This window comes from Cherax quadricarinatus, chromosome 24 (genome assembly GCF_038502225.1).
Source record: "Cherax quadricarinatus isolate ZL_2023a chromosome 24, ASM3850222v1, whole genome shotgun sequence".
Classification (NCBI taxonomy): Eukaryota; Metazoa; Arthropoda; class Malacostraca; order Decapoda; family Parastacidae; genus Cherax; species Cherax quadricarinatus.
In genome coordinates this window covers 19,856,302-19,870,991 of record NC_091315.1, presented here as the reverse complement: position 1 = coordinate 19,870,991, position 14,690 = coordinate 19,856,302, and the positions used below count along the sequence as shown (strand labels likewise).

The following is a 14,690-nucleotide window of genomic DNA, read 5'->3' as shown; positions in this document are numbered from 1 at the left end:
AGTTGAGCTATTTTTCAGTATATATAACTCAATTTCCATATTTTTTCGATTTTTCGGTGAGCGCGCGCGGAAAATTGCCCTGTAGCACCCTTAACCCTTTGACTGTTTCAGGCCCCTTTCTGAAAATGTCATTCTATGTCGCTCAATTTTTGAAAAAAAGAAATTATTTTTTTCTTATGAAATGATAGAGAATCTTTTCCCGATGGTAATGACACCAAAAGTTCAAAATTTGGTTGAAAACTCATGGAATTATGCTCCCGCGAAGTTAGCGGTCTCGGCGACATGTGCGTATTGGCGATTTCGCCGACTTTGAGCCCTATTTTCAGCCAATTCCATTGTTCCAGTTGACCAAACTGATAGCTATTTCTTTAGAACTCCATTTTATCTATCAGCTGAGTACAAGAAACCTCCCATTTACTAATTTGGACTACCCAATATGGTGGTCAGAAATTGGCAATTTGGCCAATTTCACACAAAATAAAAAAGTTGCCAATTTCAAAATAGGGTCCAGAATAAACAAGGTAGACATTCGTGGCACTAAAATAACATGTCCTCTGTTCATTAGTCACATCTCTAGGCCCCTCTTATGTTATTATTGCTTTCTATTTTGATTTTTTATTCATACAAAAAAATACAAAATTTACTGTTACGCAGACTACTGCATTATTGTAAAAATGGTATAAATAATATCAGTGCACTAATGAAAGAATATTAGACTCCCCAGTTGACGTGTATTGGACGTGTGGTGTGATTTATTTACTCCTGAACATTGGTAAAAATCAAACATTTCCGCTACTTTGAGCTCAGTTTCAAGGTCGTTTTCATCGTCAAAGTAATGAAAATCATCTCTATTTCTGTAATATGCTTTCCATTTTATCACCTAAGACCATGAAAACACGAATACAACGATAAATACTATACGAAAATACACCTCAAAGTCGGCGTTTTATTAAAAAAAACGATCAGTTTTTTTTTTCTCATTACGCAATGTGTGCTGCAGGATTTTTTTTATGTGGTGCACACTGACTACACAGACCCATTCTCTCACATGTGGGCCTACCAGCTTTCTCCCACTTGATTTGAAGCCGCTAGAATTTTTTTTTTTTTTTTTCAACAAGTTGGTCGTCTCCCACCGAGGCAGGGTGACCCAAAAAAGAAAGAAAATCCCCAAAAAGAAAATACTTTCATCATCATTCAACACTTTCACCACACTCACACATTATCACTGCTTTTGCAGAGGTGTTCAGAAATACAACAGTTTAGAAGCATATACATATAAAGATACACAACATATCCCTCCAAACTGCCAATATCCCAAACCCCTCCTTTAAAGTGCAGGCATTGTACTTCCCATTTCCAGGACTCAAGTCCGACTATAAGAAAATAACCGGTTTCCCTGAATCCCTTCACTAAATATTACCCTGCTCACACTCCAACAGATCGTCAGGTCCCAAGTATCATTCGTCTCCATTCACTTCTATCTAACACGCTCATGCACGCTTGCTGGAAGTCCAAGCCCCTCGCCCACAAAACCTCCTTTACCCCCTCTTTCCAACCCTTTCGAGGACGACCCCTACCCCTCTTTCCTTCCCCTATAGATTTATATGCTTTCCATGTCATTCTACTTTGATCCATTCTCTCTAAATGACCAAACCACCTCAACAACCCCTCTTCTGCCCTCTGACTAATGCTTTTATTAACTCCACACCTTCTCCTAATTTCCACACTCCGAATTTTCTGCATAATATTTACACCACACATTGCCCTTAGACAGGACATCTCCACTGCCTCCAACCGTCGCCTCGCTGCTGCATTTACCACCCAAGCTTCACATCCATATAAGAGTGTTGGTACTACTATACTTTCATACATTCCCTTCTTTGCCTCCATAGATAACGTTTTTTGACTCCACATATACCTCAACGCACCACTCACCTTTTTTCCCTCATCAATTCTATGATTAACCTCATCCTTCATAAATCCATCCGCCAACACGTCAACTCCCAAGTATCTGAAAATATTCACTAGAATTATTGAGTATATATACGTCAGAAACATTGGCTCGTAAGACATATTTATACGTCGAAAACAGTCAAAGGGTTAATGACAATGCCTTGTCCCATTTTAGACAAATCTTAAATAGACGCCAGTAACATAGCTCTCCGAGAGAATTTTTTGAGCAACAGTGGTCCAGTGACTCTCAATCTGGTCTTAGTGCTATTAAAAAACAAAGGAAAGTAACCCCGGATAAGGACTCGATACCTAAAGTCTTTATGGAAGGGGATTCTCCTTCCAAACAATAGTAATTTCTCCTCCTCCTCCCCTCCTCCCATCTTCCATACACCAACAAGTCTTCAATAAAGGTAAGTGTGATGTTATTATTGCTTTATATTGATTTGTCATTCTTTTCTGTATGTAAATCTATATTTAATCTCTAAAAAAATGATTTGTTAATACTTTTGGTTATCTGGAGCAGATTAATTGGATTTACATTATTTCTTATGGGGAAAATGGTTTTGGTTTTCGTGAATTTTGGCTTTCGGCAGACTCTCTGGAACAGATTAGTCATGAAAACCAAGGGTCTACTGTATTACATTAATATAAACATTTTCATTAATCCAGCTATGATATTTAAATGTCGTAGTATATAACGTGTGGGTGGGGTGGCCTGGCCTGGCCTGACCTGGCTGGCTACCGTATCTCCCACACCTGACTTCTTACAATAAATACTACTCACCTCTCATCCTACATTAAGATAAGGTAAGTACTGATTGTACTGTGTGTGTATTTTACTTTTTATTGTTTTTAGTGCCTAGTTCTATTGCTAACTTAATATATGTTAGTGTAAACTTGTTATCTGGCATTTATTTGCATTTATAAGTGGGAAAAAAATAGCGTTCTACTTTCCAGCAATGTTCGCTTTCCAGCAGTAGCCTGGAATCTAACCTGCCATATAAGTGGGGCCCTACTGTATGTTCATGAGAGTCTCCTGAAAAAAAATACAGTATATTCATGGGAGTACCCTGAAACAAAATATATTCATGTTGTTTGGAAATGAGAGGTACATTTACCTTAATCTCTGTTTAAAAGATTAAAGTATTCTTGATGTTAACATACAAATGAATTGTTAAATTAATATTGGGTGTGCAGCTAACTGATAGGCTTAAACTTCATCAACTACTTCTAGCTCGGTACTTCACTTACTCGAAAAGAACATCGTATCTGTATTCTTCTTAAAGCTTCTTCTTCACCTTTCAACAAACTGGCTGTATCCCACCGAAGCAGGGTGGCTCAAAAAGAATAACAAAATTTTCTCTTTTTAACTTTAGTAATGTATACAGGAGAAGAGGTTACTAGCCCCTTGCTCCTGGCATGTTAGTCACCTCCTACAACACGCATGGCTTACGGAGGAAGAATTCTGTTCCACTTCCCCATGGAGATATGAGGAAATAAACGAGAACAAGAACTAGTAAGAAAATAGAAGAAAACCCAGAGGAGAGTGTGTATATATATGCTTGTACATGCATGTGTAGTGTGACCTAAGTGTAAGTAGAAGTAGCAAGACGTACCTGCAATCATGTGTGTTTATGAGACAGAAAAAAAGACACCAACAATCCTACCATCATGTAAAACAATTACAGGCTTCCATTTTACACTCGCTTGGCAGGATGGTAGTACCTTCCAGGGCGGTTGCTGTCTATCAACCTACTACCTAGTCTTAAATCATGCTTTTAAAACTGGTTATTAACTAGTTTGGGATATTTTCTGTTTGGAGGAACATTGGAACTGTCATATCTGCACACTTCTGGCAAGACATTGATAATGTGAATGATGGTGAAAGTGTTTCTTTTTCGGGTTACCCTACCTCAGTGGGAGACGGCCAGTGTGTTAAAAAAAAAAAAGAGATTTATGTGAAATTCATTCATTGTTTGTTAAGGGCAGCAGGCTGCCTGTAAGAACTTTAATTAACCAAAAGAAGTTCCATTAGAAATTGTTTCAGAGAAATTCTTTAAGCACATTTTTATTTATTTTTTTTTTTTAGTTTTTGTCTTCATAAATTAAAAAACAAATAATCTGGCAAGTAATTCTACATTTTTGGCCCCTTTTATTTATTTGCATCAAATTTTTCCAGAGGTTTATGTGAACACAAATATCAAAGAAGTATTTGTTTCCTGGAAGTGTCTTAAGTCAGCACACCATTTTCATTGTAGTGTTTTAAAGATGTGGAGTGAACAGTAGTAAATATTTGACATTAATATTTGGTAGGTTTATGTAGTGAGTTCATAGTAGTAGTTTGTGAAGAGAAATATATTGGTCAACCATATCAGAATTCTTGAACATTAATAAAAAGTCTAATAGGATACTCAGTTCTTTCAAAGGCTGTGTTAACTGTATCACAACTTTTTATGATTGCATCAGTACTTTTCTGGCAAGAGGTAAGTACATTATCTTTGGCTAAGTATGAGTACAGCTGCTTATAGATCACTTTTGCAAATTTTTTTGATAGTAATGTTAGATTAAATATTGGTCTGTAATTATTAATGTTGGTTTGATCACTTTTGTAGATGGGTGTTATCTTGGCTCTTTTGAGACAGTCTGGAATGGTGTGTTTTTCAAGTGATTTGTTGAAAGCGTTGAGAGAGATGGAAATAAAACTCGAAGGAGGGGTTACTGAGGTGGTTTGGGCATTTATAGAGGATGAAGAGGGATAAGATGATGAAGAGGGTGTATAGCTCTGTGGTGAGAGGTAGGAGGGGTAGAGGTCATCCCAGGAATGACTAAAGGGAGGAGGTAAAGCAGACTGAGTTTTAGGATCTTAAGAATAAAAAATAAAAAAGGCTCGTGTGAGCATGTTAGATAGGAGTAAATGAAGACAAGTACAGATTTTTTTTAATGGACATGCTGGATTGTGAGCAAGGTAACATCAAACAAAACAGGAAGACTAATTAGCCAGACTTTTGTCCTGTAGGTGGGAAGGGTGATTCATGCACTCTGAAGGATGTTTGGGCATGTTGCAGTTGGGGGTAATCTGAATTTTGATGTCACCACATTAATGATAAAACAGCAAGTGAATGAACAGTAATAAATATGTTTCCTCTTTGGGTCACCCTACCTTGGTAGGAGACTACCGTAAAAAAAAAATGCAGCTTTCTTGTAGATAATGGTGGGTATTTCTTCTGTGCTTCCACAGCTGATTTTTTTTTGTGATACATAAAATGACTGATGCTATTTCAGAGGTTGTGGTAGGAGACGAGAAGAATGAGTTATGGTAAGTATCGATCAGATAGCTACTAATGTTATGGGCCTCTGGGATGCTGTTTGCAAGACTAGTTCCTAATGTAGAGAAGAAATTAAGTTTATTCACATTATCAATAGTTGAGAGGGAGGGTTTATTTTTAGGTTGAATTTATTTTTTTTTTTACTCTAGAATTTGGGAGAAGATTTTCCAAGTTAAATCTGTTAAAATACAGTAATGGAGCAGTTTTCATTGGATACTCTAATTATTCTTGTGAGAGAAAACCTAGGCTACTCTTTTCATTATCATGTTTCTTATAAGCTGATCTCAAGAAGATTTTTTTTTTTTGAGTCATGGGTTGTTTAGTTTGTTTATGGGCGTTTGTGTGGATTTTTTATTGGGTAGTGTATATAGTAGTAATGTTTCTTGAAATTTCAAAATTGATATTTTAAACTTTGCTTCCTAGGGTAACATGAGTATTACTTGAAATTTTTTCCAACAGAATGACAATAATGGGATTGAAGCTAATGATCTACCTGGTGTAAAAACTATTAAAGTGGTCACACTGCTGGACATCTTGAAAACTCCTCTCTTGTGTTGCAGAATGTTCTCCATGTTTTTCATATGGTAAGATCTGATTTATATCAGTTCTTGTTTATATATGTTTGGTAAAATTTGCTGGTTATTGTAAATTTACTAATATGAATTCTTAACATTTGAGTTTTCAGCTTCCATAGCAATGCAGTAAACTTTATAACACATAGGATACATTCCTCAAATGTAGTGCCTTAAAAAAACAAGGTAAAAAATATACCAGAAAATTAGGACTGTTCCAGACACCTCCGGATTTGACAAACAATTGCTTTTTAACCCGTAAACGATCCAAACGTATATATATGTTTTTACCGCTAGTGCCCCAAATGTATATATACGTTTTATTTTTCCTGCCTTCAAATTTGGCATGATTGGCCGGAGATGCCTTGTCAGCATAGAATGGGTCCTAACACTCAGTGTGCATGGTATTAAAAAAATCTGGGACCACTTAGTACCTTGTGGGAGTACCAGTTCAAATGAGCACCAGCTAGAGCAAACAACACAGCAAACACCTGGGATTCACTGATTTCATATAGTATTAACTCTCCCATTTTAAGAGGAAAGGGATTTTGACCCTGGATTTAGTGCCTTTGAGGTGGATGTGGCCATAAGTGGTCGATGAAATATCAAAAAATCTCGATAATAACCCATGTGCAACATTTGTGCAACACCCTTTCAGAATGTCTTAAAAGCTTTGCCCTAAGTAAAGAGAAACAATTCTGTAATAAAGTTGGTAGAATTACCGACAATATGTAAAGTAAAAGGACACAAGTGCAACTAATGTGACATTTATTGTGGCAACGTTTCGCTCTCCAGGATCTTTATCAAGCCATTATGTAATGGCTTGATAAAGATCCTGGAGAGCGAAACGTTGCCACAATAAATGTCACATTAGTTGCACTTGTGTCCTTTTACTTTACAGAAACAATTCTGTGTAGCTGGCTGGCTGGCTGGCTGGCTGGCTGGCTGGCTGGCTGGCTGGCTGGCTGGCTGTCTGGCTGTCTGGCTGTCTGGCTGTCTGGCTGTCTGGCTGTCTGGCTGTCTGGCTGTCTGTCTGTCTGTCTGTCTTTGTCTGTCTTTGTCTCACAGGTACACATAAATACAGGTATACGTAGTGTAAATTATCTAGGATAACCCAAAAAATCCAGACAAAGTGCTATACTCTGCTTGAAGATGTGAGTGAAGGTGATGACCCAGTCTTGTGGCTCTCTCTGAGATAGAGAGGTAGATGGATAGACAGATAGACAGGGAACTTGATACACAGACAGTTAGACAGACATGTTTGTGTACCAGCGAAAACAAAGCAATGCCATGCTCATCAAAAGTCACCTCTAATCTTTTCTTATCAAGTGTTATAACTGCACCCTCGAGTATGCTCATCAAACGTCAGGTCTTATCAGATGTTATCTCTTATCACGTCACTGTCAGGGGTGGACTTTGTTTTTCATGCTTCAAGGCAACTTATTATTATGTATTATTATTATATAAGAACATAAGAAAGGAGGAACACTGCAGCAGGCCTGTTGGCCCATACTAGGCAGGTCCTTTACAATACATCCCACTAACAAAACATTTGCCCAACCTGATTTTCAATGCTACCCAAGAAATAAGCTCTGATAACTCTATAAGAACATTAGAACATAAGAATGTAGGAACACTGCAGAAGGCCTACTGGCCCATATGAGGCAGGTCCTTATCAAAACGACCTCTACCTAGAGCTACCCAAGAAATAACTCCCGTACCCCATGACACCAATCAAACCCAGCCCCTCCCACTCATATATTTGTCCAGTCTCTTCTTAAAGCTACCCAAGGTCCTAGCCTCTATCACCCCACTGGGAAGACTGTTCCACGCATCTACAACTCTGTTAGAAAACCAGTACTTACCTATGTCCTTTCTAAATCTAAATTTATCCAACTTATATCCATTATTTCTGGTTCTTACCTGGTTTGACACCCTCAGTACTTTATTAACAGTACTTTATTAATATCTCCCTTGTTTATGCCTGTCATCCACTTATACACTTCAATGATATCTCCCCTCATTCTACGCCTCTCCAGAGAGTGGAGATTTAAGGCTTTAAGTCTATCTTCATACGGGAGGTTCCTTACACAGTAAATCATTTTAGTCCTTCTTCTCTGTATGTTCTCTAATGAGTCTATGTCCATCCTGTAGTAAGGGGACAAAAACTGAGCAGCATAATCTAAATGAGGCCTCACTAGTGATGTATAGAGCTGTAAAATAACTTTTGGACTTCTGTTACTTATACTTCTTGAGATAAATCCAAGTAATCTGTTGGCCTTGTTGCGCACACTAAGGCACTGCTGTCTTGGCTTTAGATTTCTGCTTACCATGACTCCCAAGTCTTTTTCACATTCTGTATGATCAAGCTCTACTTCACCTAGATTATAGCTTCGAGGGTTATTTTCATTACCAAGGGCAAGTACCTTACACTTATCCACATTGAACTTCACCTGCCATTTTTCAGACCAAGACATTAATTTGTCCAAATCGTCCTGGAGTTCATTGATATCCTCCTCAGAGTGAATTATACGGCCTATCTTTGTATCATCAGCAAACTTACTCATGTCACTCGTAATCCCTTCATCAAGGTCATTAATTTAACATTAAAATGGTATAAAATACCGACAGGCTGTTAGGTAAGACACATATGCAACAGTTAGGTATCTTTATTTCGAAACGTTTCGCCTACACAGTAGGCTTCTTCAGTCGAGTACAGAAAAGTTGATAGAAGCAGAAGATACTTGAAGACGATGTAATCAGTCCATCACCCTTAAAGTTTTGAGGTAGTCAGTCCCTCAGTCTGGAGAAGAGCATTGTTCCATGGAATGAAACAATTGTTTCAATTCCATGGAATGAAACAATTGTTTCATTCCATGGAACAATGCTCTTCTCCAGACTGAGGGACTGACCACCTCAAAACTTTAAGGGTGATGGAGTGATTACATCATCTTCAAGTATCTTCTGCTTCTATCAACTTTTCTGTACTCGACTGAAGAAGCCTACTGTGTAGGCGAAACGTTTCAAAATAAAGATACCTAACTGTTGCATATGTGTCTTACCTAACAACAATGTAAATTATGAACAAGAGAGGGCCTAAAACTGATCCTTGTGGAACGCCACTAGTGACTAATCCCCATTCAGATTTCACTCCATTAATGGTAACTCTCTGCTTTCTATTGGTAAGCCATGCCTCAATCCATGCTAGAACTTTACCTCCTATACCATGAGCTGCCACTTTTCTTAAGAGTCTCTTGTGAGGTACTCTATCGAAGGCTTTACTAAAATCCAAATAAACAATATCATATTCCTTATCACTGTCAACTGCCTCAAATGTTCTATTGAAGAATGTCAGTAAGTTTGTCAGGCAGGAACGACCTCTCGTGAATCCATGCTGAGATTCATTTATCAAGTTATGCTCTTCAAGGTGACTTCTGATAATGTCAGCTATAATTGATTCTAATAACTTGCCCACTATAGATGTCAGGCTTATTGGACGGTAATTTGAAGGAGTGGACTTATCCCCTGATTTGAATATAGGAACCACATTAGCCATCTTCCACAACTCTGGCACAACACCGGTAAGGATGGACGCATTGAATACACTCGTTAATGGCTGACTAAGCTCCATCTTGCATTCCTTAAGTACCCTGGAAAACAGCTCATCGGGTCCTGGGGACTTATTTTGCTTCAGTTTGTCTATCTGTTTAATAACCATGTCCCTCATGACAGTAATATTAGTTAACTTAAATTCATCAGGAACTAAATAATTGTTAATTACTGGAATCTCATTTACATCTTCCTGTGTAAAAACTGACAAAAAATAGTCATTAAATAAGGAACACATTTCCAGTTCATTATCCGTCAGCTGTCCATTCCCAATTTTCAGAGGTCCTACTTTTTCCTTCACTTTCGTCCTATACACTTGAAAGAACCCCTTTGGATTAGTCTTTGATTCATTAGCAACTTTAATTTCATAGTCACGTTTAGCCTTTCTAATCCCCTTTTTTACTTCTCTCTTAAGCTGAATATATTGGTCAGTAAGGTTAACCTCTCCTCTTCTGATGTGCCTATAAATTCCCCTTTTCTCCCCTAATAGATGCTTTAGCCTCCTGTTAACCCATTTGGGATCATTATTATTAGACCTAATATCTCTCTGGGGAATGTATATACTCTGGGCACGGTGTACATTATTAAGAAAACAATCATAAAAGCAGATCCCTTCATAATCATAAGTATGATCAACGTCAATAAAATCATTAGCTAGATAACCCCAATCAAGATTAGACAGGTGTTCCCTAAGTCCATTATAATCGGCAGAACGAAAATCAGGGATTTTTACTGTATTATCATTATTCTTGCATTCCCAGTTAATGCTAAAAGTGATGGATTTGTGATCACTTGCGCCAAGCTCTTCAGTGATCTCCAGATTATTCACGAGTGTTTCCTTATTTGACAAGACTAGGTCTAGCAAATTATTACCCCTGATAGGCTCTGTTACGCTCTGCTTCAGAAAACAGTCCTGAACTGTTTCCATAAAGTCACTGGACTCTAGATTACCTGTCAAAGAATTCCAGTCAATTTGACTAAAGTTGAAGTCCCCTACTATGACTATGTTATTGTGTCTAGAAGCCCTAACAATTTCGTCCCAAAGAAGTCTCCCTCTATCATGATCCAAGCCTGGAGGTCGGTATATTACACCTAGAATTAGTTTTTCTTGACCCTCTACGAACTCTACCCAAACAGATTCTGTTACTGCTCCATCTATTTTTATACCTGTTTTTATGCAACAATTAATATTTTCTCGAACATATAATGCAACTCCTTCCCCCTTCCCATTAGATCTATCCACATTGAACAACTTAAATCCCTGAATATTACACTCAGCAGTCATATACCGACTCTTTAAATCATACCACATTTCAGTTAATGCAATGATATCAAAGTTCCCAGCACATGCTACCAAACGTAGTTCATTAATTTTATTTCTTGCACTTCGACTGTTAGCATAAAATACCATCATATGTTTTTTCTTCTGCACATTATTCCTATTCATCTTTGTTTTTACACAATTTCTGAAATTATCATTACCCAGAGTTACTCCATGACAATTACTATTAAGATTCTTAATATCAGAGCATAAGTCAATATATCCATACTCATTATTTATCATTTTTAAACCCGTACCTCTAACTAATCCTAGTTTAAAGTCCTAACAACCCCCTCAACTGAGTTAGCAAGAAAACCCACACCTTCCCTGGATAAGTGAACCCCATCCCTGGCATACATGTCATTTCGGCCATAGAAGTTGTCCTAGTTGTCAATGAATGGTACTGCATTATCCTTACAGTGTTCATCCAGCCAACAATTAATACCAATTGCTCTGGACAACCATTCATTACCAACACCTCTTCTTGGCAAAATGCCACATATAACAGGGTGCCCCCCCCTTCTTCCTAATTATGTCTATAGCTGTCCTGAACTTTCTAGCTAAATCCTCACTTCTACGCTTGCCTACATCATTGCCTCCAGCACTGAGGCAAATAATAGGATTAATCCCATTACCGTTCATGATGTTGTCAAGCCGGCTAACAATGTCCTCCATCCCAGCCCCAGGAAAGCAAACCCTCTGTCTCCTACTCCTGTCCTTCAAGAAGAATGCCCTATCCATGTATCTAACCTGGCTATCACCAACAACTACAATATTCTTACCTTCCTTGTTCATCGTGACGATCCCAGTAGTCGACTCACATTCGTCGGGTAGCACCGAGAATGTGTCGGAGGTTTCCACAAGAGTTTCTACAGCAGTCTCTTTCTTCTTCATCGTTTCTGGCTTTCCATTCGTCTTCTTGATCGTCAACTTCGTCGTCCCCTGCTGTCCAGCCACTGACCACGATCCCTTCTTGACCTGAGGACTCGAAACAGGAGGACTACTACGAATCCTCTTGTTCTCCTCGGTCAATCGCCGTATCTCCATCTTCGCTGCCCTCAATTCTTCCTTAAGCTGCTGGTAAAGTTGCTCGATGGAGGGCATCTTGGTTCAGTCCACGGGAGCGCACAAGACACTTCTTCACAGAGTTAAGTACAGGTCACCACTGAGTTAAGTACAGGTCACCACTGAGTTAAGTACAGGTCACCTCTGAGTTAAGTACAGGTCACCACTGGGAAGTACAGGTCACCACTGTGATTCACTCAGATGAATCACAGGGATGTTAGGAAGTATTTCTTCAGCCACAGAGTAGTCAGGAAGTGGAATAGTTTCGGAAGCGATGTAGTGGAGACAGGATTCATACATAGCTTTAAGCAGAGGTATGATAAAGCTCACGGTTCAGGGAGAGAGACCTAGTAGCGACCACTGAAGAGGTGGGGCCAGGAGCTTGGACTCGACCACTGCAACCTTAACTAGGTGAGTACACACACACACACACACACACACACACACACTGTGCATTGTGTACGTCAAACCCATACTGGAGTATACAGCACCAGTTTGAAACCCCCACCTGGTCAAGCACGTCAAGAAATTAGAGAAGGTGCAAAGGTTTGCAACAAGGCAGCTTCCAGAGCTAAGTGGAATGATGAAATTGAGACACATGTGCAACATCTGGGTATCTATTGTAGACGTTTCGTCATCCAGTGGCTTTATCAATATAAATTCCAGGACATAACTTGGAGACAGGAGAACTATGTACAGAAGATGAGGTAATCAGTCCCTCAACCTAGCAGTAGGTGCGAAGAGCACCATAGTCGTGGAGATTCTGAAGCAGAAGCAAGGCGCCTGACGCTTATATAGTAACGTCAGGTGGAAATGGGACGGGTAGCAGACGAGGGCATAGTCACTGGTAGGCGGGATTCCCCAGTGGAAGTAGGTCCTACCCAAAGAGATGGGTTAGTTGTAGTAGTAGTTGTCGTAGTCGTGAAGGTTATGTACATGTCCTCAGAATCAAGATTCCATGATGTTGCAGTGTCTGACAGGTTGTACAAGAATGGTATACAATACCGACAAGATGAATGTGGAATGTCCTACGAAAAAAAAGCATAAGAACATAAGAAAGGAGGAACACTGCAGCAGGCCTGTTGGCCCATACTTGGCAGGTCCTTTACAATTCATCCCACTAACAAAACATTTGCCCAACCCAATTTTCAATGCTACCCAAGAAATAAGCTCTGATGTGCAAGTCCAACTCAAATCCAACCCCTCCCACTCGTGTACTTATCCAACCTAAATTTGAAACTACCCAAAGTCCCAGCCTCAATAACCCAACTAGGTAGACTGTTCCACTCATCAACTACCCTATTTCCAAACCAATACTTTCCTATGTCCCTTCTAAATCTAAACTTATCCAATTTAAATCCATTACTGTGGGTTCTCTCTTGGAGAGATATCCTCAAGACCTTATTAATATCCCCTTTATTAATACCTATCTTCCACTTCATTCATTCTCCCTCCCTCCCTCCCTTCCCTCCCCTCCCTCCCCTCCCTCCCCTCCCTCCCCTCCCTCCCCTCCCTCCCCTCCCTCCCCTCCCCTCCCTCCCCTCCCTCCCCTCCCTCCCCTCCCTCTCCTCCCTCTCCTCCCTCCCTCCTTTTTATATACTTCCACATATCCAAAACATTGCTAGGATCTATAAATACTTTGTATATATTCCAAGACAATAGTAAATGACCAAGGCAGGTGTAAATATCCACCTGTCAGTGTGTTTGTGACAATGTGAGTACAATTTCAGTACCTAATATGTACTAGAGTCAGAACAAAGATTGGTTATAAAATGACAAGAACTACTATAAATTGCAATTATCAGAACATAAAAATTATCTAAAATAATATGAAAATAGAAAAAAAAAGGTATATTGGCAAGTCTTCTGCAAGTGGCAGGACTCCATGTTGCTGTCACGTGAGCATCCAGTGCCAACTTCTCGGCCTCATATCTCTGTAAGTACTGACCCTAATTTTTTTTTATCCTTTAACACTTAGAAAAATATGCTCTTTATTTTCATGAAAAAAAGGATTTTTTTATTTTTCAAAATATTTGAGGCACTGGGGTAGTGAACGTATATATACGTTTGGACCATTTACGGGTTAATATTCTATCTAATAGAGTTTACTACACTTTATATTACCTTAAATTATAGTTGTCATTTCTGGTCAGCATGGAAATGTTTGGAGTGTTTAATATACACTTTTGTGAAGGCTCTTCTTTCTTCTCACACATGCTTTTATAGTAGGATAGATTTTTGTGCCTTATTATATGACCACTAAGTAGGGTCCTTTTCCTTGTTTTCTCCACAGTTCGAACACTCAGTAAATTTTGCATCTTACTTAGCTGTATTGATCTCTGTCATCATTTTCATCAGGTTGCTGGCTGCACTACTTACTACTCCTTATTAACACACTGGCCGATTCCCACCAAGGCAGGGTGGCCCGAAAAAGAAAAACTTTCACCATCATTCACTCCATCACTGTCTTGCCAGAAGGGTGCTTTACACTACAGTTTTTAAACTGCAACATTAACACCCCTCCTTCAGAGTGCAGGCACTGTACTTCCCATCTCCAGGACTCAAGTCCGGCCTGCCGGTTTCCCTGAATCCCTTCATAAATGTTACTTTGCTCACACTCCAACAGCACATCAAGTATTAAAAACCATTTGTCTTCATTCACTCCTATCAGACATGCTCACGCATGCCCGCTGGAAGTCTATTGTTTGATAAGGAATTACTTGAATTTTCGACTGACACATTATTGCTTGGACTAGCCGAGTGTGCTGAGGCATCGCTCGAAAAGACTTGAGACATGCTTGCAAAATGTGAAACAAGAGTTTAGAGAAATAAAAGAAAATATAA

At 39.1% G+C, this 14,690-nt stretch overlaps 1 protein-coding gene and 1 long non-coding RNA gene across 4 annotated transcripts in view; one reads left to right on the top strand and one right to left on the bottom strand.

Moving 5' to 3' along the window:
* The window catches only part of LOC128690853 (organic cation transporter protein), a 49,733-nt gene extending 43,355 nt beyond the window's left edge, over positions 1-6,378 (top strand). Inside the window, exons 8-9 of one of the 2 annotated variants that reach the window (XM_053779608.2) lie at positions 5,236-5,269; positions 5,739-5,838. In XM_053779608.2, the coding sequence (XP_053635583.2) occupies positions 5,236-5,247 (12 nt within the window). In that variant the 3' untranslated portion in view covers positions 5,248-5,269; positions 5,739-5,838. Of the gene's footprint in view, positions 1-5,235; positions 5,270-5,738 lie in introns of both variants that reach the window. The other variant, XM_070088228.1, reaches the window with a different exon arrangement.
* Positions 1-7,172, bottom strand: part of LOC128690854 (uncharacterized) — a 32,476-nt gene extending 25,304 nt beyond the window's left edge. Inside the window, exons 1-2 of one of the 2 annotated variants that reach the window (XR_011392376.1) lie at positions 6,993-7,172; positions 1,936-2,011 (exon numbers count right to left, since the gene is read on the bottom strand). This is a non-coding gene — a long non-coding RNA (uncharacterized lncRNA). The remainder of the gene's footprint in view (positions 1-1,935; positions 2,012-6,992) is intronic. The other variant, XR_011392375.1, reaches the window with a different exon arrangement.
* Positions 7,173-14,690: the final 7,518 nt, after the last annotated feature.